Source organism: Xyrauchen texanus, chromosome 27, assembly GCF_025860055.1.
Source record: "Xyrauchen texanus isolate HMW12.3.18 chromosome 27, RBS_HiC_50CHRs, whole genome shotgun sequence".
Lineage (NCBI taxonomy): Eukaryota > Metazoa > Chordata > Actinopteri > Cypriniformes > Catostomidae > Xyrauchen > Xyrauchen texanus.
Genome location: NC_068302.1, coordinates 22,513,087 through 22,539,184, shown reverse-complemented (window position 1 = coordinate 22,539,184; position 26,098 = coordinate 22,513,087). Strand labels below are relative to the sequence as shown.

Here is a 26,098-nt window from a genome sequence, read left to right as displayed (position 1 = left end):
GTATAAAGAGTAAAGAAAGAAATGCCCCAGATTTTTAGAACATGGGGAAAAATAATGGCCTTGTAGTGTTTTTTTTTAACCTGTAGCTGTCAGATATCTATATTTGCTGTTACAGGGGAGAGCATTGTTAAAGGGATAGTTCACACAAAAATGAAAATTCTCTCATCATTTACTCACCCTCATGTCATCCACCATTCCCATAAAATTCAAGGGAATGGTGACCAGACCTTTGCAGCTCCAAAATCACATAAAGGCAGCATTAAGATAATCCATATGACTTCAGTGGTTTAATCCATATCTTCAGAAAATATATGATATGTGTGAACAAAGTTTACTATGTTTATTTATTTATTTTTACCACAAATCTCCACTTTCCCTTCACTTTCAAAATGTGAAAATGTTAAAGTGAATATTTATGTTCAATTTGAATGTGATTTGTGGAGCTTCAAAGGTCTGGTCACCATTACAGAGCTGAAATATTCTTCTAAAAATCTTGGGTGATCTATCCCTTTAAATTTCTAGATATGAAGTGGTTTCTGAAGTTTATTTATGATTACAAAAATGACCTTTTTAAAGGTAAAAATGCCTCTGAAATGAGGAAAATATTGCACCTTAATATTTAAATTCAGTCATCATTTACTCACCCTCATGCTGTTCTAAACCTGTATGACTTTCTTTAGAGGAACAAAAGAAAACATTTTTAAGAATGTTGATGCTGCTTATTCCTAGATAATGAAAGTGGATAGTGACTGAGGCTTTCAGTCCCTAACATTATGCCAAAATCTCCTTTTGTCTTCCACGGAAGAGGGAAAGTAATATGGGCATGGAATGACATGTGAGTGATTAAATAATGTCAGAATTTATATTTTTTGAACCATATACTATGTAACATACACTAATCTCATATTCAAAACACAAACAAACACACACACACACTCACACTCAGTATGTTCAGAGTGAGAACTGAGGGTCTTTATTGTGTGTCAGTATAAGCGCACACCAAATTCAACTACATTTATTCTAGTTTTGAGGAGTACAGATTTAATTGAGCACAGCTGATTTAATTTGTGTGCTTATCAACGCATAAAATGAAATAAAATGAAGTAATGAGCTCGAACTCCCAATGATTAATACTGAGAAAGAATCAGATTTAGACAGCTTTATTGTAACGTTAGTGTGGGAAGCAGGAACAGGCAGACAGGTGGATCAGATCCAAATGCAGTTTTATTAAGATAATAACAAAATAAACAAACACAGGAGCAAATCAAAAGGTCCACAATGGGAAAAAGCTAACTAGGGTGGAGGAACATGAACAAAGAACAAAGGCGAGGGTAAGCAAACTAAGGTGGAGAAACATGAGGCGGAGCCCTAGAAGGCTCTGGAGTCTCTGGGAGCAGAGCCGTAGGAGGCTCGGGAGGCGGAGCCGTAGGAGGCTCGGGAGGCGGAGCCCTGGAAGGCTAGAGAGACTTGAGAGGCGGAGCCCTGGAAGGCTGGAGAGGCGGAGCCCTGGAAGGCTTGAGAGGCGGGGCCCTGGAAGGCTCGAGAGACTTGAGAGGCGGAGCCCTGGAAGGCTCAGGAGGAGGAGCCCTGGAAGACTCGAGAGACTGGAGAGGCGGAGCCCTAGGAAGCTCGGGAGGAGGAGCCCTGGAAGACTCGAGAGACTGGAGAGGCGGAGCCCTGGGAGGCTCGGAAGAAGGAGCCCTGGAAGACTCGAGAGACTGGAGAGGCGGAGCCCTAGGAGGCTCGGGAGGAAGAGCCCTGGAAGACTCGAGAGACTGGAGAGGCGGAGCCCTAGTAGGCTCGGGAGGAGGAGCCCTTGAAGACTCGAAGGACGGAGCCCTAGGAGGCTCTGGAGGAGGAGCCCTGGAAGACTCGAGAGGCTTGAGAGGCGGAGCCCTAGGAGGCTCGAGAGACTTGAGAGGCGGAACCCTGGAAGGCTCGAGAGGCGGAGCCCTGGGAGGCTCGAGAGGCGCTCTTGGACGGTCACGGCTACTGGCGGTGGCTCTTAGACGGTCACGGCTACTGGCGGTGGATCGGGGATGGTCACGGCTACTGGCGCTGGCTCGGGGACGGTCACGGCTACTGGCGCTGGCTTGGGGACGGTCACGGCTACTGGCGCTGGCTCGGGGACTGTCGAGGCTACAGGCGCTGGCTCGGGGACGGTCGAGGCTACAGGCGCTGGCTCGGGGACGGTCGAGGCTACAGGCGCTGGCCCAGGGACGGTCGAGGCTACAGGCGCTGGCTCAGGGACGGTCGAGGCGACAGGCACTGGCTCACTGACCACTGAGGCGACAGGCACTGGCTCACTGACATCTGGGGCGACAGGCCCTGGCTTACTGACCTCTGGGGCGACAGGCACTGGCTCACTGACCTCTGGGGCGACAGGCACTGACTGGTTGACCGTGGTATGCGCTGGCTTGGGTTTGCTGGGCGCTGAGGGCAGAGCCACAGGGGGTTTAGGGCACAGGGCTGCGGCAGGCGGAGGCTGGAGAGCAGAGGCCTTTCCTCTTCTTCTCTTTCTCCGGGCTGATGTGACTGGCGATGCTTGAACACTGTTCCGGGTCGGCGTGGCTTCAGGCTCGCTGACCGTGGCTGGCAAGGGCTCAGGCTCGCTGCCCGTGGCTGACGAGGGCTCAGGCTCGCTGACCGGGGCTGACGAGGGCTCAGGCTCGCTGACCGGGGCTGGCGTGGCAGGGAGTGCCAGGGACGACTGGAGAGTCTCCGCTGTGGGTGGTGAGGCAGGGTCCTCCTTGGAAACGCCCACAGTGAACGGAGAGCCGCACAACAGTAGGGTCGCCTCCAGGAGGTCGCGGAGGGTCCAGCCGCGCGTCGTCTGAGGCAACTGCTCCTTCAGCGAAGGGTTCAGGTTATCTCGGAAGAAGACCATCAAGGCAGAGTCCGGGAAGTCGGAGAGGCTTGCCAGAACAAGGAAGTCTTGAATGTGGTCTTCTAGGGGACGGTCCCCCTGTCGCAAACTGAGCAGCCGGTAGTTTGCCCACAAAACTGCTGGATCCACTGTGGTCGTGCGTTCTGTAACGTTAGTGTGGGAAGCAGGAACAGGCAGACAGGTGGATCAGATCCAAACGCAGTTTTATTAAGATTATAACAAAATAAACAAACACAGGAGCAAATCAAAAGGTCCACAATGGGAAAAAGCTAACTAGGGTGGAGGAACATGAACAAAGAACAAAGGCGAGGGTAAGCAAACTAAGGTGGAGAAACATGAACAGAGAACGAAGGCGAGGGTAACGAGCACAGACATGGGCGACGAACAGAGAACGTCAACGCACGACAACGGGAAGGGAAAACAGCGTGGTTTAAATAAAGAGACACGGTAATGACAAAATGACAGACAGGTGCGGACAATAACACGCAGACAGGGCCGGAAACGACGGGAAGAAGGGAAGTGTAGTTTTCACAGAGACAATGAAACACGGGCGGACAACACGGAAGACATGACAGGGAGCATGATCGGTAAAACAGAAAACACGGGCGGACAACAAGGGAGCGTGACATGGAAAGTGACTAGTGACGGGTGAAACAGAAAACACGGGGCGGAGAACACGAAACACGGTGCGGACGACGCGAAACATGGTGCAGATGACGTGAAACACAGTGCAGGTGACACGAAACATGGTGCGGGTGACACGAAACCGTGACATTTATATTGAGAGAGAGAGTCTTATTCAGAAAGTGTCAAATTAAAACAGTCTGATTGACTTTCTTTTGTGGAACATAAAGATGTTAGGTAGATTGTTAGCCTCAGTTACCATTTACTTTCAATGTATGGAAAAACGATGCAATGAAAGAAAATGGTGACTTAAGCTCAAAGTATACTTTGGGTGTCCGTGTTGCAGATCACTCCGCGCACAGTGTGATGTGTGATGCAAATTACCTTAACCCACACTCGCGGTCCTCGGCAGTGCATTTCACTGAAACATGCGCTTACTACTGACTGTCCAAAAAGAGTATTACAAAGAAGCTGTAGTGGGCATATTTGCTCGCGGTCAGGAGAGTATACACACACAAAGGCAACGTGGTCGACCAGGCACAAGCCGATCCGGAATGTGCAAAAACAAAGTATAACATGGCCATAAGGATGTCAGTCCAATGACTCCCTATCATTCTGCCTAATATCTCCTTTTGTGTTAAACAGAAGAAAGAAAGCCATTCGGGTCTGGAACAACATGAGGGTGAACAATGATGACAGAATTTTCATTTTTGGGTAACTATCCCTTTAACCAGTGCTCTTTAAGTGAGGGCCATAGATTGTGTTTTGTGAATTCAATAAAAAACATTGTTTCTTTCTGTGCACAGTAGAGTTTTTCAGCAGTTCACGTGGCTTCACAAGTGACAGTCACTACACTAAAAAGCTCTAATTTGAGATGTAGATAAGAATTATTTTGGATGGTCTGGTCTAATCCATCACTGTGTGAATGTACAATATGTGCATGTTTTACAGGAATAGCACTGCCTGCCATTGTTCTCTGCTCTCCCTCCTTCCTCTGACTTCCTCTGGTTCCTGTCTGACAGTCCACAACAAAACCAAATCATCTACTACATATTATATAACATAGACATGAAAATCTAAACACACACTGTAGAACTGAGAAATGTATCTGCTGACCTCCCAGAAATGTCACGCACAACAGTTTCTAGAGTTTACACAGAAAGTTGCCAAAAACAAAGAAACATCCAGTGAGTGGCAGTTCTGGTTGATGAGAGAGGTCAATGGAGAATGGCCAGACTTGTTCGAGCTGACAGAAAGGATACGTGGTTACTAACTCAGATAAATACTTTGTACAGTCTTTTGTAGTGTACAGAATAGCAATATGACCGTAGTGTTCCTAATAAAGTGCTCAGTGAGTGTGAATATTTATAGTATATTCTAAAAAATACAGAGCTCTTACCCTGAGTGTGTGTATGACTACATCCCGTGCTTCAAGTTCTCCTTCCAGAATGCTAAGCAGCATCAGAAGTTCAGTTTTACTGAGTGTCTCCACATTCATCCTGCTGCCCTGCAACACACACACACACACACACACACACACACACACACACACATGAACGGAAACAAATGTGAGTTAAATGTTTTGATAACCAGGATTTTAGCAGAATTTACCATAAATCAGTAAGGAAAACTTGGAAGAGCCAGTCAATGAATCAATAAAGTGTTTTTTTTTTTTTTTTAAATATAACTGCAAAGTCTATATGAATAATAATTAGCTTTATATACAAACAACATAGGTCTATGGTATTTCCCCATTTGGACATGTGTAGATGCATCACATTCATTTAGCTTTCTAATTAGTACATGACACCATTAACATGTACCACAGGCCTGGCTACACAACTCAACACTCAGTGTTTAAGCAGGCCATGTTCAAACCACTGTACTGATACCAGTTAAACAAGATTACAGCGCGTGCATGCACGCACACACACGCACACACACACACACAGAGATCAATTTCTCTGGCCTAGAAATAGAATACTGTAATGGCACACATTTCATCAGTGAATGACTCATGATCTGAAATGGCATTTGTGTGAAAACTATATTCATGAACGCATACACACACATAGCAGTATTCTGTTTCTCAGCATTGTGGAATGGATTGGCTTTATACCACATAAACACAGGAAGCTATTAGCATATCAGCACAGAGGTCTCCAGTGAATGAGTTAAACTGCTGTACTGTAATGAATTAAATCTATTCACACACACACATACACACACACACACACACACACACACACACAGTGCATTTAAACAATCATATGAAGCATTTTTTTGTTTACTGCAAATGATAAAATAAGAAGCTCTGGAGTTATTTGCAGCATAATGGAGGGTTTCACATTAACCGTTAAGGTTTGGCTTGTCGTATATGTGGGTTCTAATTTTTGGCAAAACAAATTCTATCTTCACAACTAAAACAACCAATGAACACCCAAAGATTGTGCAGGTGCTGATTCATAAATTATTTCGGTTTAATCATGTTCATTCTGAATAATTGTTGTTCTAACCCACAGCTAAAAGCCATCTTCATTGCCAATACATCACACAAAACCAAAGATGTGTATCAAAGACTCATTAATGATCAATTATCATTATTATTAATTGATAATAATGAATTATATTTCAGGTATATTGATATTTATATGTAGTTTATATTTATAGTTAGGGGTGTAAATCTCAAGATTCATCACAGTGCGACCTTATATCGATTCTCTCAGCCAGTGATAGCCAGCCTATTTTATACAATCAATGACATTTATCATATCACAAATGCAACCAAAATATTATTTGAATATTTTACTGTGCTTTCTGAAAAGTGCAAATCCAGAATCCACATTGTGACATCCAGAACAAAATAAGGTGCTTCAGTTGTTGAAAAAAATAATACAGACCTATAAATCATTTTAAAAAATAAAGTCCACATGCAAGTGATCATTAATCGTTTGATGACAGTTCGTTGCATTGTGGAATGAGGTAAACACTGTGGCCATTTGTCATCTCTACAATAGTCAAGCAAGTCATACCCATGACTTGTTTCAGACAGGAGACTCCAACATGTCCATGTTTTTTATTTCTACAACTTCTACAGTTGTATTCAAACATGACGTTTCAGTTTACTGTGATGAATGTTAGTAAGGGTGTTGCTGTGAAAATTCTTGTAATTGATACTGGCGCAGAGCAGGTGTTTTTTTGTTTAGAATGTTGGGCTGTCTAGCTGCTTGACTTGGTTGAATTTCTCCATAGCGCTTTTAAAGAGAAAATTCTCTTCTTTTATGATACTTTTGGGTCTTTCAAGTACTACCCACTGCTACTGTATTGAAAAGATGGGCCGCGATATTCATTAAAACATCAACATTGTAAGAAAGTAAGTCTTATGGGTTCCTTTAACTCATTTCCTTTTCACCTTTCTTGTCTTCTTTACCTTTAACATTTCAGGCTTCTCAGGTGGTTTTCCCCTAAGACAATCTTCTCCTGAGATCTGAACACTTCCTGATATTACTCATTTTGGCAGCATGTTAACGTGTTGCTGGAATGACAGCAACAAGTATTTTATTTTTTATCTTTCTACTGAATGGTCACACAGCTTGACTAGACTTAACATAACCTCAGGCCAATGATGTCATTCAGACATTATTAACACACTCCAGATGGAGGATGTTCATTGAGCCCATTGAACAATGGCAATATGAACGAGGAATACGAATCATCAAAAACAAAGAAAAGAAAAAGAGACCTCTCGTAATGGAAAATCATAGAACTGTTCAAACTGTACATTTATAGTAAGTAAATTACTTAAATATTAATATGTTTCTCACACACACCTCATATTGCTTCTGAAAACATGGATTCAACCACTGGAGTCATATAGATTACTTTTATGCTGCCTTTAATTGCTTTTTGGAGCTTCAAAGTTCTGGCCACCATTCACCTGAAGATGAGATATTCTTCTAAAAATCATTGTTTGTGTTCAGCAAAAGAAAGAAAGCCATACACATCTGGGATGGCATGAGAGTGAATGATGAGAGAATGTTCATTTTTGCATGAACTATCCCTTTAAAGAGTTTCACTTTAAAACTCACAAGGTTATACCAGAGATTTTTAGCAGAGATGAGTCACTTCTATTAAAATGAATGGGAGAAATTGGAATGCCCAACGGCAGCCAGTGGTTAATGTATGTAGAAAAGAAGTTCCGCCTTAAAGGTAAAAGAGCCAATCAATTTTTAGATACAGACATCGCCTGTCAATCAACTTCGACAACACACATGCGCATTAGCTATACAAGCTGAGACATTTTTTTTTAGGGGAATCTGAGGTAAAGAAGCACAATTTATGATACCAGTATTTTCAGATTTTACTCCTGATTTGAAATATGTTCTTTCATCATAATCTTGACCAACCATAAAGGAGATTTCAGTCTTTTCCCATTCAAGTAGACAGCAGCTGCACTGGAAATAGCCTTTCGAGGGTGTTCCAAAGATGACCAACTTGCTAGAAAGGCTTTGGCTATACTGAACTGTAAGAATACAGCTATGGATAGTGTGACTCTTCACTGTAAACATGTTTCATATATGTTTGTCTCATTTAGCTTCAGTTAAAGGAATGCTCTATTACCACTGCATTCTTTGAACTGCTCTCAGTCTGACAGAAACTTTATTGGGTATCTCACACACTGATACTGCTATACCTAATATTTGCAGTAAAGCTATGGATACAAAAACTCATATATGTACTGCTCTTTTGTCTCTTTGTTCTTTTCTTTCTTTCGCCTGTTCTGTTTGTTTAAGAACTGTATGTTTTATGACATCATAGACTGATGCTGCATGAGTGCACTCTGGTGTAACCACTAGTTTAAACTATTCTCCAAACACACTGATAGAACAGACAACAACCATTAAAAACATTTATTGAGAAGCCTGTAACTGAAGGATGCCATTCACAACATATACAAATGCACAGACATTCACAAACAAGCTAATACACAAACACTCACATTTATGCAGACACAAAAACTACTACTTCTGCTGATTAATATTGAGACTTTTTTATTATTATTTTGAAATAGTCTTTTATTTGATCTCAAATCTCATTATTACATTACATTTTGCTAATGGCAGCATACTTTAATACGGTACTGAAATAAACAACAAGATGATATCATACCGTAAAAAAAAAAATTATATTTCGTTAGTACTGGTATACCGCGCAACCCTAAAATCTTCACCCTGCTGTGTTCTTTAAGATCACAAGTCCATCGTGTCTGTCTATCTATCTATCTATCTAGAGGAGAGAAGAGAATAGGAATGCTTGACAGATGGCTATCATTCAGTTTTAAAGCTCCCTATTTTGAGTCCTCTCAGATCTAAAACCTTCAAAACATTAGCCAAGATCTATGTACTTCTGTTAACAGCACAGATGACCCAAGACTGACCCTGCACTCTATGTTCTGCAAGTACTCTGATCCTGAAAACATAAAACCAGTTAGACTGTTGCAGTGCAAAACTGTCTGTGACTGGAAGGCTGTGCACTACTGCTGGGTGATTTGGCTATTACAAATTCTCAAAAAATCTCAATATTTTTCAGTTTATTAACGATAGTTGATATATAATATATTTAGATAATTATGTTTTTGCTCTGAAATGGCATAATTATTTATAAAAAAAATGTATCAGAGGAACCATCATTTTAAGCACACAGCCATTGTAGTCAACAAGATTCAAAATGTTTAATGCATAAAAAAAAATCTTTGTTTTTTACTAAATTAACACAAGAATGATATTTAATCATTGTAATTTACTTGCAACAATACAGTAATAAACAGTACAGTAATAAAAAGAAATATTTAACAACATTACAATTTTATTATAATACAATACCATATTTAATTATTATAATTTTTATAAGAATTGTTATGAGGAATATATATGGTTTGTACAATAACAATACATTTGTCATACGTATTGTCATACACACCTTTACTTATTTTGGAGGAACAAAATGTTGCTCATTACAAATCTGTAGAAACACTGTCATCTTTTCCTTTTCTGTGATACCGTGTCCCATTTTTATACATGTATAATAACTTATAGTGTGCTCTAGGCTATATAGTATAATGTTTCACTACTTTACATAATAAAGAGAATAATAAAGATATGACTCAGAGATGAAAGAGACAGTAAGAGTGAACGGCCCCATTTACACCTTGCATAAACATGCGTTTTCGGTGATCACTAATCGGATAACACTTGAACAAATTAAATGACAGGAGTAAATGCACCCAATCATCTCGAGAACGTGGATGCGCATTAGCTATGCAAGACAGGAAAATGTTGTGTTTTAGCTAAATCTAAGGTTAAAAAGCTAAATTTATGGTCCCAGTTTTATCAGATTTTACAGCTTGACATATGTTCTTTGATTGTAATCTTGACAAACCATTTTGTAGATTCCAGTCTTTCCCCATTCAAGTAGATAGGAGCTGCACTGTCATGACTGGAAATAGCTTCCTGGGAGCGTGACAAAAATGGCTGCCAATAGGGTTGCAGCGCTATACCAGTTTCACGGTATACCATGGTATGAAAATTGACAGTTATCATACCATGCACATTTGCTTATCTACGGTATTGAGTTAAAAATTCAACCGGACAGAGAATCTCACCTGCGTGTGCACATCACCTTTCCTCCTCGTCTGCCTGTCAGATTTGTTGCACCATACACACATGCAGCGGACAAAATGTCAGAGAGAAGCGAGGCGAGGGAGTCTGACATAAATTAGTGTGTGTATGAGTTGAAGCAGTGTTTCATAACTGGTGGGTCGCAATCCAAAAGTGTGTTGCAGGTCTCTTCGGACTGGGTCACGGACAGCAGGGAAATAACAATGCCATGATTCTCCCATTGAAGATATTTCGGCGGCCGCCCAAGTGACAGCCTATTTAGGACTGCCGAGGCAGATTTAATGATAATCTCGCAATCAGCTAAAGGCTTCTCATCTGCACTTTGGCACGAGTGTAACTGACCAGCTCACGATTATGACCTCCTCTTCCATCTGATGCACGTCTGCAACAACCGGGCTTCCCTCGATATTGCTGAGCGCAGATCTCGAAACTGATGTGACCAATTTCAATTCTAGTGAGACTATTCTAGTTTAAAGCGTTACGGAGCAAGTCTAGTCAAACCTCTCATACAGTAGGCAGCACTGAGGAGGAAAAGAACAAAACTGTGCTATTTATTTATTTTTTCATTATACATCATCTTTACTAAATTGTTTCACGGTTTTACATGAGTTAAAGTAACTGTTATATTTTGACAAAATGTTATAGTTTCATATGAAATAATCTAAAGGTAGAATCTAGCAGACCTCATTTTATATCAACAGTGGCAGTTGAAGTTAAAGTTTTGAGACTTGTTTCAGCTAGTATTTATTTTTTCATAAATACTATAATTTGTTTAATAATTATTACTATTATTTAAAACTAGCTACACTGAGCTAACCATGGTAATGAGGAGCCTTTCCTCCTGTGTTATATGTATGTTCTGTTTGAATTATGTTTGAATAGATTCTACCTTTAGATTATATAAAAAAATAAATAAATAGCGCATAGGCACAGTGTTGTTCTTTTCCACCTCAGTGCTGTTTGGCATGTCAGGGCTGCCTACTGCTTGAGAGGTTCAACTTGACTTCCTCCGTAACGCTTTAAACTAGAAAATTCAAGCATGCGCAAGTGAGATTCTCCGTCCAGTTGCATTTTTTTCCTCAATACCGTAGATAAGCATGGTATGTACATGGTATGATAACTGTCAATTTTCATACCATGGTATACCGTGAAACCGGTATACCGCAGCAACCCTCATTCACACAAAACTAAAAGTGACAGTTCACCCAAAAATTGTGTCATTATTTACACAGCTTCATGATATTCCAAACCTGTTCAATGGAACATAAAAGGAGATGCTAGCTTCAGTCACCATTCACTTACATTGCATCTTTTTGCCTTCCAATGAAAGTGAATGGTGACTGAGACAAACATTCTCCCAATAGATTTCTCTGTTCCATGGAAGCAGAAGAGTTATACAGGTGTGGAATGGCATGAGGGTGAGTAAATTAATACATAACGTTTTATTCTAGACGGATAAAGCTAAAAAGCAAGGCTTGTCACACCTCCACAAGTTGGAACAGACCTTTCTCTTCCCTCGTCTCACCAAAAACTAATTAAACCTCAAACCAAACCCACAGCTCCTGAGTGCAAGCCAAACCATAAAAAAAAAATGTAGACTGCATCCTAATGTCAGCTTACTTAATGAATAATTTGCTTTAATGAGAGAGTGAGATGTGTCAGATGGGCGTGTGGTTTGTAACGATGCTCTGATGCTGTTTTTCCAGCAGCAAAAACACAATACACAGTGAGAGAGGGAACGTGTGAGCGGGAAAAAGAGAGAAACACTACATGGGTTACAGAGACCAGGAATGCCAGGTATTCACATCCAAAACACACTTATCAAATATTAACAGAATGAGACTGCAGAAGAGATTGTAATGCATACTAATAAATCCCAACTGTATCAACAGTTGATCAAGCGACCGTTTTTTTTTTGCAAAAGTTTGCAATGCAATTCCGAAATTCTGATCCTGGGACAGTATTCAGATAACAACAAAAATAACACAAAGCTGAATGATTTTAGAAGGGGAACTAATGTATAATACCAAAAACAAAACATCCAATAAGCTGCAGTTCTGTGGACGGAAATGCCTTGTTGATGAGAGAGGTCAACAGAGAATGGCCAGACTGGTTCGAACTCAAAGTCTATGGTAACTCAGATAACCACTATGTACAATTGTGGTAAACAGAATAGCATCTCAGAATGACACTGTTTTGGTGGCAGGAGGGGGACCTACACAATATTAGGCTGGTGGTTTTAATGTTGTGGCTGATCGGTGTATACTTACTCTAGGCTACAGCTATTGAAGACCAATATCCGTACGAAAACCGTCAAGATAATGTCCTGGTCCAATATACTCTAAAATTAAAAGAAACAAGTAAGAAATTATATTTCCCAATTCTCATTACTGCAATGTGAAAAGTTATATATTTTTTTTATTTGAAAGTATTCATACATCACAGTAGTACACCAGTGGTAATGCCTTTCATTTTTGTTGATTGTAATAAAAAATAAATGCAAAACAGAATCTTTTTATTTTAATACAGTAAAGAAATTACTGTGTTACAGTAATGAGAATAATAATTGAAAACAATGGGAATATTAAAAGTAAAACATCCAGGCATATCATGGTTTATAGGAATTGGGGGGTTAAGTGTGCTTTTTCATTTTTGTGTCCCAAAAATGAAAATTCTCTTAAAATGTACTCACCCCCATGACACCCTAGATGTGTATGACTTTCAACCAAAAATGTTTTGAAGAACATCTCAACACTGTAGGTCCTCACAAATCAAGTGAATGGGTATCAAGATTTTGAAGCTCCACAATGCACATAAAAGCAGCATAAAAGTAATCTATATGATTAAATATGACTATATTACAAAATCTATATCTTCAGAAGCGATATGATATGTGTGGGTGAGGAACAGATAAATACTTAAGTCAGTTTTTAGCATAAATTGTCCTCCCTGCCCAGTAGGTAGTGATATGAAGGAAGAATGTGGATCGCCAAAAACAAAAGAAGAAGATTGTGAAAGTGAAAGTGGAGATTGATAGTAAAAAAGGACTTCAATATTGATCTGTTTTTCACCCACATGTATCATATCACTTCTGAAGATACGGATTAAACCACTGGAGTTTTATTGATTACTTTTATACAGCCTTTATGTACTTTTGGAGCTTAAAAATTTTGGTACCCATCATAGGCGCAGAAACATAATTCGGCGCCTATGGTACCTTTCACTATGAGGACCTACAGAGCCGAAATATTTTTCTAAAAATCTTCATTTCTAAAAGAAAGTCATACACATCTGGTAAATAAATGTCAATTTTCAATGTAAATAAAAACTGACAATTTTCATTTATTAAATTAAAGGAACAACTATCCCTTTAAGTGCCCTGAAAATAATGTCACAATATAAAATACCTTAATGGTCTGAAATATAGGCTTCATTTTCTTTATGCAAAATATGATTTCATATATTTTTTTTATTATTAATTTGCATTTAAATATGACCAGGACATTTTCTTTATTGTTTTCGTGAGAATCACCCTATGTGGGCCAAGTTTGAAACATTCTCAAACTGCTGGATACTATTGAAACGGATGGAAAACTGTGCTTGAGTTGTTGTGCTGGACATCCAAACCCACAGGATCTGTAAAACGAGGCGATGTATTCTCTGGGGTAATTATGTCCTGAACAGAGAGAATGTCTTCAACCCAGCTCTCAGTGACTGATTCTGACATGCCAGTCAAAACAGAGCATGTCTCCACATACAGGCTAAACCACATTTTTGCCCTTCACCCACTGACAAACACTCACATCTCTGCTATTTGCAATCATTGCCTGTTTGTATCCAAAAGAACACACATTATGAGTTAGAATTACATTTAGATTAAAATCTAAAGTACTGATTTCAACTAATGTGTCCAAATCTCTGGCAAATGCATTTGGCAACTACTTTTTCCTATCTATTTAAAGAGTTCATAGTTAATCTTTTATAGCTAAACTGCATGATTAGGAAAAGAGCCAGAAATTTAAATGCAGATCAGCAAAAAGCCCTCTCTGGTATATTAAATGTCATGCTTGCCTTTCAGCAATTAAATAATAATAATAATAATATCCTGAATATATGGACCATTTCACATAATGCTCAATTCAAAACAAGCAATCAGTGCACTTCAAACAAGACTGAGAAGCACCAATGCACCCAGATCGATGTAGCTATATCAGATCCGGTCAGGGTGTCTGACATCAGCCCCTGATAAACAGTTAAATAGTTACTTTGTAACATTCTGTTTGTTGCATTCTGTACAGTACATACTATAAAGATCATCCAATAACTTAGTTATTTATGCACAAATTCTCCAAAAACATGCCTAGTTTAAGACTATATTAAGTACGCGGGTATGAACAAAAACTGTGGGTGCATAAATCAATGTATAATGTACAGCTGTCGTAATAACAGAGTTAGTTTGTTGGAAATCTATATTTGAATCGGATAATTCCCTCTTCCACACCAACACGTTGTCCGGATCAGATTCACCTCCACGACTCTACACTTGATCGCTCCTTATATCATGAAATATGTATTGGCTTACCTTCATATGTGTTTTTGTTTACTCATCAGTTCCTACAATCAGAATTATCCAGTTTACGGAGTTAATTCTCACTTTCACTGCTGGCCATGCTACTGTCCCGGCCGAAAATATAGGACTACAGCCACTGACAGATCGTTCAGCCAATAGATGGAGACCACCATCTAGAATTATCTATTAGGATTGGATGTTAGGCTGAAGGGGGGGAGCTAAGTAAGCGTCAGGTCCGTGTCTTTGTCTACGATTGTTTGTTGTATATTATGTAGTTTATAAAAGGGATTTGAGATCGTTTCAAACAGTTCACTGTCCATATTTGCGTGTCTCCATATTCACACTACACATTATTTTATTTTGCATCTGCACTTTCGAATACATCTTTTATTGAATGTGAATTGTAAGAGTCCTGAAACATTAATATAGATAGATAGATAGATAGATAGATAGATAGATAGATAGATAGATAGATAGATAGATAGATAGATAGATAGATAGATAGATAGATAGATAGATAGATAGATAGATAGATAGATAGATAGATAGATAGATAGATAGATAGACAGACTGTCTTACAATATAAATATATATATTGTGTTACAATATATATACTCGCCCTATAACCTCATTTCTGGCACCTCCTCATGGACAAAAAGAGAACAGACAGATCGATGGCGTCTCAGCTTAAACAAATTAATTTTGTTAATTTAAATTAAATTAGACCCATTTCAAAATGATGATCATATTGGATAGACATAACATTAGCATATCCAAAAGTAACAGGTTCATGATACATTTGATCTATGGTGTGTAGGTCTACTTGAGTAGATACTTGTACATAAGCCGGAAAGCAAACTGATTTTGCGTGGGACTTTAGGATTTCTCTTAAATTGTTAGAAAATTGTTACAGAAGCGAGAGTTTATGTTTGAGAGTCTTATTTAAGATGGAGGTCCATAAGACAGACAGAGTGAATGCTTGTGGTTTTGCAGGGCCCAAATCCATTCACATTGGCAACCAGGAGGCAACTGGCTGGCTGGGATACCACGCAAAGCAATCTTTTTTTTTTTTACTTAATTGCTTAAAGGGAAAGTGCACTCAAAAATGAAAATTCTCTCATCATTTACTCACCCTTATGCCATCCCGGATGTAAATGACTTTCTTTCTTCTGCTGAACACAAAGATTTTTTGAATAATATAAATGTAAATCCAAAAAGCAAATAAAGGCAGCTTAAAAGTAATCCATAAGACTGCAGAGGTTAAATCTATACCTTCAGAAGCAATATTTACATTTATGCAATTGGCAGACGCTTTTATCCAAAGCAACTTACAGTACACTTATTACAGGGACAACCCCCCTGGAGCAACCTGGAGTTAAGTGCTTTGCTCAAGGACACAATGGTGGTGGCTGTGGGGTTTGAACCAACAACCTTCTGATTACCAGTTACGTGGTTTAGACCACTACACCACCACCACACCATTGTGATAGATTTGGGTGAGAAACAGATCAATATTTAAGTGCATTTTTACTTTACATTCTCCTGCCCAGTAACGTGGCAATATGCATGAAGAATGTGAATTGCCAAAAACAAAAGAAGAAAAATGTGAAAGTGAAAGTGGAGATTGATAGTAAAAAATGGACTGAAATATTGACTTGTTTTTCACCCACACATATCATATCTCTTTCGAAGATATGGATTTAACCACTGGAGTCTTATAGATTACTTTTATGCTGCCTTTATGTACTTTTGAAGCATACAATTTTGATACCCATTCACTTGCATTGTGAAGACAGAGCTGAAATATTCTCCAAAAAATCTTCATTTGTGTTTAGCAGAAGAAGGAAATTCTGGGATGGCTTGAGGATGAGCAAATTATGAGAGAATTTTCATTTTTGAGTGAACAATCCTTAAGGTCAGTTAAAATCTGGCACGTTCACAATACAGCACATCAAAATATGGATTAAATGGTTACTAACATTTCTCAATATTATTATGGTGTAAATTATTGTCCAGTCTGCTGCTGAAACGGTACTTATACAGCACTGTCATGTGACACCTGCTACTTTTTTCAGTGCTGGTAAGGATGAACCAATCAATATAATAAAAAAAAAAGTTCTCCAATTAGACAAACTTTCCGGAGATATGAATGTGGATCATTGAAGGACTCGGCCATCATGCACTCCATTAAGGAACAAAACTTTGTGTCTAAAAGGAAACAGACAGTGGCTGACAACAATATTTGCATTGTCGGTCTGCATGGCACAAAAATATTGTATGACTTGTTATTTACCACAAAACTTGGTAAATACCACACAAGTAATTTGGATGACTTTTATGGTCCTTGGAGCTTGACCATTCCAGTTATTCACTTTTGCTGGAAAAAAAAAGCATCTTGGACTTTCCGCTAAATGTAAAAGTAAAACGTAAAAGTCTTTTTGTAATTCAGATTTTGTACTGAAAACTTATTGCAACTTGGATTCATTCATTGTTATTTTTGAGATAGGCTTAAGAATCTGACTGATAATTGTCTACTTTCTTGAGTAATAGGCACATCTTTAGTAGGCACTAAGAAGTCTTAATCCAGCCTTGGGTTTGTGTGTGTATAGGAGTACACATAATACAGATTGTAAGGATGGCTCTGATGTCCATAAGTGCTGAACAGACAGTAAAACCATTCCCCAGCCAGACCACAGTGGAGCTGAGTTTCTCTGGCGTGTGTGGTTACCATGCTGTTCTTCTCATGCATGAAATAAAGATTAATTTATGTATGCAAGTTTGTCTGTGTAACTCCACACCGCACCTCCTTTGCTTTTCTGTAAATTATTATGATACTGTTGAGTGGCATAATTGTATTAGCCCTCTCTTCTGATAATATTTATTGAAAATTTCACTAAGTCACCATTTTAATAACCTCATCCTCTCTCAGTTGCCTAGCTGGCAGCCTTAGTCAGCCCCACACCCAGATACCAACCAAGGAAGGATTAAAGGAATGCAATGGTGTGAATAAGGTCTATTGGCCTGGATGGTTTTAAAGGGATGGTTCACCCAAAAATGAAAATTCTCTCATCATTTACTCACCCTCATGCCATCCCAGACGTGTATAACTTTCTTTCCTCTGCTGAACACAAACAAAGATTTTTAGAAGAATATCTCAGCTCTGAAATTGAATGTTGACCAGACATTTTAAGTGCCAAAACTCAAATAAAGGCAGTATAAAAATAATCCATATGACTCCAGTGATTTAATATATGTCTTCAGAAGTAATTTAATAGGTGTGGGTGAGAAACAGAAAAATATTTAAGTCCTTTTTTTTTTTTTAAACATAATCCCCACTTTTACTTTCACATTCTGAATTTTTTTTCCTGACCCAAAGTGACTGTATCACTTAAGAAGAGTCATATGGTTTACTTTTATGATACCTTTATGTGATTTTATTTTAGCTTTAAATGTCTGGTCACCATTCACCTGGATTGTAAGGACTAACAGAGCTGAAATAATATTCTAAAAATCTTTGTTTGTGTTCAGCAAGAAAGAATGTCATACACATCTGGGATGGCATGAGGGTGTGTACATGTTTAATTCTGTCCAGGCCAATAGACCTTATTGATAGCAGTGCCATTGTTGATTTTTGATGAGAATGAAAAGAGGCTGTGATGGATGGGCATACAGTATCTTAAATGGGTTGTACAGTGGTTTAAAGTGTTTGGATCTTCCCGCTGACAAAACATTAGAAGATATCTTTCCAAGAAATAACAGCAGAAAAAAACAACTCCATTTGGAAAATTAGATGTGATCTAGAAGCTTTTTGATAGCTTTATACAGTGCAAATAATTGAAGAGACGGTAAGTCTATCCTTCACTGTTTAATTTTTTCATTCCCATCAAAAATTAAAAATGATGTCACTACTTTGAATAAGTGTTAAGCCTCTGACTGTCAGGGGCCTCCAGCTGAGAGGCTGACACCTGGAAGCAAGCCACTGCAGATGAAAAATGAATATAGATAGATGAACAGTGTTTAAAAGTGTGCTAGTGACTAATGCCACAATGTCGGTAAAAAATTGAATTGAGAAATGTTATATGTTTCTGGCCCATCCTCAGCACAAACACTGCTATCTGAATACGGTATATTAGCTTTAATGTTTTATACTTGTCGTGGTACATTTGTGTTTTTTTTTGTTTTGTTTTGCAAAACATTATATACAGTACATAGTGCATTTATTCTTGTTTTATATCTTGCAATGTTATTTGTCATAATTGCAATGAAATGTCTTGTTAGTTCTTATTACATATTGCAATTTTAACTATAGGGGACTTCAAGAGAGGCTGGTGCCCCGGGGGCCTCACAGGACGATAATGCTTTCTTGCTTTCTGTCTTTTTTTTGCCATTAAAGCAGCCCTATATTCTGCTATGAATGTTTGTTTTGTTTTTCAGTCGCCTTTTAGACAAGGCTGATGTCATAGAGAAAGAGGGAGCAACAGAAAGACACTTAATAAGATATTTAATAAAACAAATGAGTCGCCCCTTTGGTCTTGATCTCTCTTTGAAAAGAAATAAAAACAGACTGGAGACACTGCTGCTTCCAGTATCGACTAGCCATGCTATTTGTCTGTCATCCTTAGAGCTTTTACACAAAAAGATTCCACTTGAGATCTTTACCCCTTTGCTTTCACTCTCACGCTGTGTTCCTATCTGTCTCTTTCTGTCTCTCTGGCTGAAGCTACTTTTCCTTTTTTTCTCCAATATTACTTCAGTGTCATGACATCACTACTCCACACCATCTAAGCTACACAGAGATAGAAAGAATAACCCTAACATACAGTATTCACTCCACAACATGTACAACCAGGATCGTCTATCACAGTGAAAGTCTTTGAAGCTTGAAAAATCACATAAAGGCAACATAAAAGTAATCCATAAGACTCCATTCTTTAAATCTATATCTTCTGAAGCAATATGATAGGTGTGGGTGAGAAAGAGATCTTTTTTAGTTTTTACTATAAATCTCCACTTTCACATTCTTTAAATTTTTTAAAGTGAAAGTGGAGATTTATTGTAAATTAGAACTTAAATATTAAAGATTCTCAGTCACATCTATCATATAGCTTCTGAAGATATGAATTTAACCACTTGGTTTGTATTGATTACTTTATTTGGCCTTTAGCTATGTGATTTTTGGAGCTTCAAAGGTCTGGTCACCATTCACTTGCATTGTAAGGACGAACAGAGCTGAGATATTATTCTTAAAATATTGGTTTTTGTTCTGCAGAAGAAAGAAAATCATACACATCTGGGATGGCATGAGAGTGAATTTTTGGACTATCTATCCCTTTAACTGGTGGGTCAATACCTAATAATGGATCTGTTTCGATGGGGTCATGGACAGCAGGGAAAAGGCGATGATCAGTCACTTTGTAGAAGCTAGCCAAATTATGGATATGCAAACATTGACAGGCTGTTTAACATCCCCTCAAACATGAAAACCACAAAACTACACTAGGTAAGATATTTCGACTTCAACTTAATTTTATGCACATTCACTTACTGTACAACAAGTTTAGACATGGTTTGTTCTGACCACAGTGCTTTGTACAATTTATTATTTGTTCAGTTCAAGGTCATATTTATAAATGTCAATTTTAACAATGTTTAAGGACATTTTTGTGTAATTTTCTATGGTTAACAATTTCGGAACTATGTGGGTCGCCACTTGATGTCAAATGTAAAATCTGGGTCCACACTGCAAACCTCACACTGAAACACACTCAACATAGGAACTTAATACTTGAAATTACAGACTAAATATATTCTAAGTTTGAGTTCTAGCAGTATCAATGATGTGATGATGTATCATTTGAGTTAGCCCTGCTTCATCATGTAAAAAGCATGTTAAACTCATCCCTTTGTACTATCTTTACTTATTGTAACATTTGCTTAAACTTTGTATAACTGAGTTATGGGATATTAAGATATCATTATTAGATTAGCCTAATAATTGTTTGTGCATTGAGTTTGAATAATAGTTCCTAAGCAAAGACAAGGAGGTCAGTATGCACACACACACACGCGCGCGCGCGCGCGGACATAGTGGACATAGACATAATGTATACTGTAACCCTAATAAGTTAATTGCCCTCATTTGATTGAGTAAACTTGTTCCCTCAATTCCATTGAGTAATGGGGTCTTCCAAAACTAGAGTATTTAAGTTGAATTAACTTGGTTTTCAATTTAAGTTGAGTTAACTACATGCAAGTAGACTTAACTCAGATTTGAATTTAAATATTGTTGTTTCTACTGCTGTACATTTTAAATTAATTGATTCAGTTTTAGATCAAACAACAGCACAGATCAATTAAAGATGATAACTGATTCTAGGTCAGTTATTAAATAATTATTTACAGAAATGCATTTCAGCTTCACATTGTATATATACCAGGGTCCCACTTGAACAAAGAGACACATATCACCCTAATGGTGACATTACACCAAACAACTATATGCAACAAAGCATAAATAATACAACAAAAGTGCTAAAACATTTATGAATTCTTAATAACAATTATTTAAATTCCCCAATTTGTTCCCTCTGATTAATGAAACATAATTCAAGCAGCAAGAGTTTGTGGGTATTCCCCATAGCCTCAATTTTGTACTCAGTATTTTGAGTTATTAACACTTCAAATCTTAAGTCTATGGATTTTTAAGGAAAAAAAAGTTAAATTTACTTAAATATTTGAGTTATGAGTCCAAAAATGTATATGTCAAGTAATATTTATTTAAGACAACTTGATTTTTACAGTAGCCTAATGACAACTTTAGGGTTTACAATATACAAAATATAGATTACATCCCCTAACCCTACCCCTAAACCTAACCCTCACAAATAATGTTCTGCATTTTTCTGCACCCCTGCATGTCACTTTCTAATGCTGCGTTACTATTTGCATACTAGCTGTCCTAAATAGTATGCAAAATTAGAATGGGTGCATTTCAAATCATAGAGTGTTGAAAATAGTATGCCAAGGTGCCATGCTTTTTTGGCTATCAGTTCCAGTAACCCCTTGCACATTGGAAGAGGGGTAAGTAACAGTTCTATTTGAACCCTTTTTAATAGTAATAATGATAATAATGGTCATGGATAGCTAGATGTTAATGCTAGCATACAAAGCATTTGTGGTATCAAGACAATTTTATGATGTGGTAGTATGTCCCAGTGCTGGTTTACAATAATATATAATTTACACTTTTGGCAGACACCTTTATCCACATTGGCTTACACTACAGTGAATACAAGCTACACATTTTAGCAGGATGCATGTTCCCTCATGACCTTGCTGTTGCCAGCGTCATGTTCTAGCAGTTGAGCTAGAGGAACACATTACTTTTTCAACATACTCGTGTTCTATACTGGTGTAATTTGTTCTTTTAGAACGCAGCCTAAATAGCCAGATCTCTCAAATCTCACACAGTGAAGATAATGACCAGCAGGGGGCAGCACAAGACAGCCAGTTCTGACACATTTAGTGTGCTGGAGGACCGAAAGAACATTAAGTGTCATGTCTATTAGGGATCCCTCTCTGCAAATAAACAAAAAAGAAACATATTTCTCCTCATATTCAACAATCTATTGTTCTTTTGAGAGATGAAGGCTATTCTATGCACTTCTGTTCTGAAAGAATAAAATAAACTTGATCTAACCGGGACGGAGAGAGAAGTAGACAACCCAGATGCACAACAAGTACATCAGACTTCAGAGTCTCTAATTTGAGAAACAGACTCCTCACAGGTCCTAAACTAGCAGCTTTTATGAACAGTATATGACGAACACTTATGTACTTGAAAAATACATAATTTATTTTGAACAAAATAGTCAGTTGTAAAATTATAATTGCCTTTCCTGTAATTTTTTTAATGCATCCTCAATGATCAAAGCCAACTAGTGTCCCCCTAGTAAATCTCGGCCAATTCCATCACTGATATAGGCAATATTACCAACTCTTACCAGGTGCTACATTTCCATAACTTATGAAATATGATTATTTCCTGTAGGCCTACACAATATTGTCAAAATACAGTAAAATCATCATGCAGATCGGAAAGTTTGTGAGTAGAATACAACACATATTAATTCACTCACATATCAAATGAATATCAAGTAAAAGCTCTGAGAAAAAAATAAGCTTTTAGAGTCTATAAGCTGTATACAGATATCTTTTGTCATGTTTCACTTTTAATGAAACTAAATTTCTGTCAGCTCAAACCAGTCTGGTCATTCTCTGTTGACCTCTCTCAATAAAGTGCTCAGTAAGCATATGTTCTCATCTTGTCTAAGTGGGCAGACTTTGGCCAGAATGAGCTGCACTGAGGATCAGACTACATGTCTTTAGAAGAAGGAGTGACTAATGTTAGTAAGGATTGAGTTTCTACTAGCCAAGTAACATTAATGCACCTCATAATTAATTTATTCATATAAGGGCTCTCCTTCTCTCATAAAGTAATGACTAAACTGGAACACTGGCCCATCCATCCTCAAATGAGGCCAAATAATCTTTGCGTAATTTCTAGACTTGAATCTCTTTAGTTAGATTACTTCAGCATTCTAACTGTGTATGTTGATAAATAACCAGTCAGTCATCATGATTTTGTAAACTGGTCTGCTATTGACCAAATTCTTTTTTTTCTAAATTGGCCATATTGACTGCGGAATGTTGATGTGATGATGTCACAACCACCCCAGTTATGCTGCCCCCACCCCGTCCCCGGCCCCACTACAAAACTCGTTCCGGCACTAGTGACATTATCAGTGTCCTTTTTGATCATTCTGCTCCTGCCCCTCGCTTCAAAACTCATTCCAGCACTGGTGATATTATCAGAGTCCTTTTTGATCCTTCTGCTCCTGCCCCTCCTGAGGTCCGTGCACACCACAGGCTCCTACGTAGTCCAGCTCAGAATGAAGGAGAAAACACCAGATAATACATTTCCGTCTCTAAACTAGCACTGATGTAGAATAATTCAGAAATGTATTCTCTTTTGTTCTCTGAAAGATAAACCTGAGCTGTGTTTCCTGAACCATAGTTGTGTGGTGTTTGTGTTGAAGAGCTCCAGTCAGTGAGTCTTTGTGATATAACACAAAGATCTCCAGCCAGTGAGTTTATACAGTATAATGTAACTTATACAGTACAGTGGAGCTTGTTTGTTCTCAGTACTGTCCTGCTTTTCTGCCTCATACATTCATAAATGCATACAACTTATCTGGGAGTATGGGTATAAGAGAGTGTGTGTGTGTGCTAAATCATGTAATTCTAATTTCATTTAAATTGGACAAGGTGCTCTACTTGCTCATTGAAGCACCAAATGTCTTTCATTGGGCACAAGGTAGCAGTGAAGAGTGTGTGCAACACTTTAAGCTCAGTGTTAGCAGTATTCCTTGTACTCAGGCAGTGTGTGAGTAATTTAGTTGGTTTTAATTTAATCCCTTGTGTCTTGGCGTAGAGATCAGTGCGGTAATGGTGAAATGTGGGTCAGAGTTAAACCTTCTCTAAAGTCCCGAAATTCATACAAACTCTAGAAGGGAGGAGAGACTCGAGTCTATCAATATTTTTGACAGAGTTCTGCCTGAGAGATAAACAAACTCAGAAAAGTGAGCAAACAATTGATCCCAAAGGCTGTGAGGAGGAAGGGCTGTCCTTGACTGTAAGATAAGGAGTAGAAATCTGTTCATATTGCACAGGTGGTATTCAAATTGCCCCTAAATGGTAAAAATAAACTGTTTGGTCACTTTACATGTCAGACTTACACTCACTGAGCACATTATTAGGAACACTATGGTCCTACTAAAGTTCCTGACATGGTCTTCTGCCCATCTGCCTCAAGGTTCAAAGTTTTGTGCATTCTGAGATGCTCGCTACAATTGTACAGAGTGGTTATCTGAGTTACCATAGTCTTTCTGTCAGCTCAAACCAGTCTGGTCATTCTCTGTTGACCTCTCTTAATAAAGTGCTCAGTGAGTATATGTTTTCATCTTGTCTAAGTGGGTGGTTTTTGGCCAGAATGAGCTGCACTGAGGACCAAACATCTTGCCTTTTGGAGGAGGGACTAATGTAAGTAAGGAGTGAGTTTCTACTAGCCAAGTATCATTATGCACCTCATTATGAATTTATTCATAGAAGGACTCTCCTTCTCTCAAAGTTATGGCTAAACTGGAACACTGGCCCATCCATCCTCAAATGACGGTATAACATACATATCATATTCTTGTGAGCAAACGATTCATTATTATAGTCTCTTAATATATGTTCCCTGTGGTTTCATGCACGTACAAACAGTTTGAGACCATTCCATATCTGTCTTAGGCGACACTGTGTCTGCTGACTAAGAGGCCTAGGTCACGTAGGCCGCTTCTCTAGTGCCTTCATAACCCAACAACATACATTTGATTATAAATGTTTCTGCCAATATAACAATAATACTACTTAAGCTCTCCTGAGAGAAAATACAATTATCTCTATGTTTTAAGTTCCAACAGAAGCTTTGTAGTATACAATCTTGAATAAGAGAAGCTGTGTTTTTCCCCCCAAGTATTTCTGCTTCAGGAGTCCAGTGAATTTAGAACAGCAGTCTAGAGGTGGACAACTAGACAACAGAGACCTATGGATGACCATAAAGGGAGGACTGTCCATGGCCTATGACCAGACTTGGACCATTGGTGCCTATATACAGAACTAAAGCATCATGCAAATTGTCAATGAGACAAGCGACATAACAAGATGACCATGTTCAAAAGTGTTCTATAGTTATCTATGCTTGTAACTGTCATGTGTATTTTGTTGATTCATGTTTTTCATATTTTTTATTTTGAAAGGTTTAGTTCCTGTTTCATGTCATGTGTTCCCTGGTCATGTGATTCCCGTTTCCCTCCATGTTCATATGTCTTTTTGGGTTATTGTCTTGTTATCTTCTGTCTGTTCATTGGTCATCTTTGTCATGTGTCCCTTGGTCATTGTCCAAGGGACATGGTTCTGCGAACACTTAACCAAACCATACTAATTGCACTTACTACTACACTTAACCTGAACTTAATGTAAAAAAAAAAAGAATTCCTTGTCTGTCTCTTTCTTCAGTGGTAGCACATACTCCAGCTACATAACTTGACAGTCCTATACTGCAGATGTTGTTAAACTTTGTATGACAAATTACTTGCTATGTGTCTCATTTGAAAGTCACTTTGGATAAAAGTGTCTGATAAATTACTAAATGTAAATAATCTTTGCATAATTTCTCCTTAAAACACACACATACAGACTGTTAGCCTATCAAATACAATAGGAGAGTGAATGGTG

At 38.3% G+C, this 26,098-nt stretch overlaps 1 protein-coding gene across 2 annotated transcripts in view; it reads right to left on the bottom strand.

Annotated features, from left to right (window-relative positions):
- LOC127620627 (CTTNBP2 N-terminal-like protein) overlaps positions 1 to 14,889 on the bottom strand; it is a 31,000-nt gene extending 16,111 nt beyond the window's left edge. The window contains exons 1-3 of one of the 2 annotated variants that reach the window (XM_052093811.1): positions 14,771 to 14,879; positions 12,459 to 12,529; positions 4,911 to 5,018 (exon numbers count right to left, since the gene is read on the bottom strand). In XM_052093811.1, the coding sequence (XP_051949771.1) occupies positions 4,911 to 5,009 (99 nt within the window). In that variant the 5' untranslated portion in view covers positions 5,010 to 5,018; positions 12,459 to 12,529; positions 14,771 to 14,879. Of the gene's footprint in view, positions 1 to 4,910; positions 5,019 to 12,458; positions 12,530 to 14,770 lie in introns of both variants that reach the window. The other variant, XM_052093810.1, reaches the window with a different exon arrangement.
- Between the last annotated feature and the right edge of the window lie 11,209 nt (positions 14,890 to 26,098).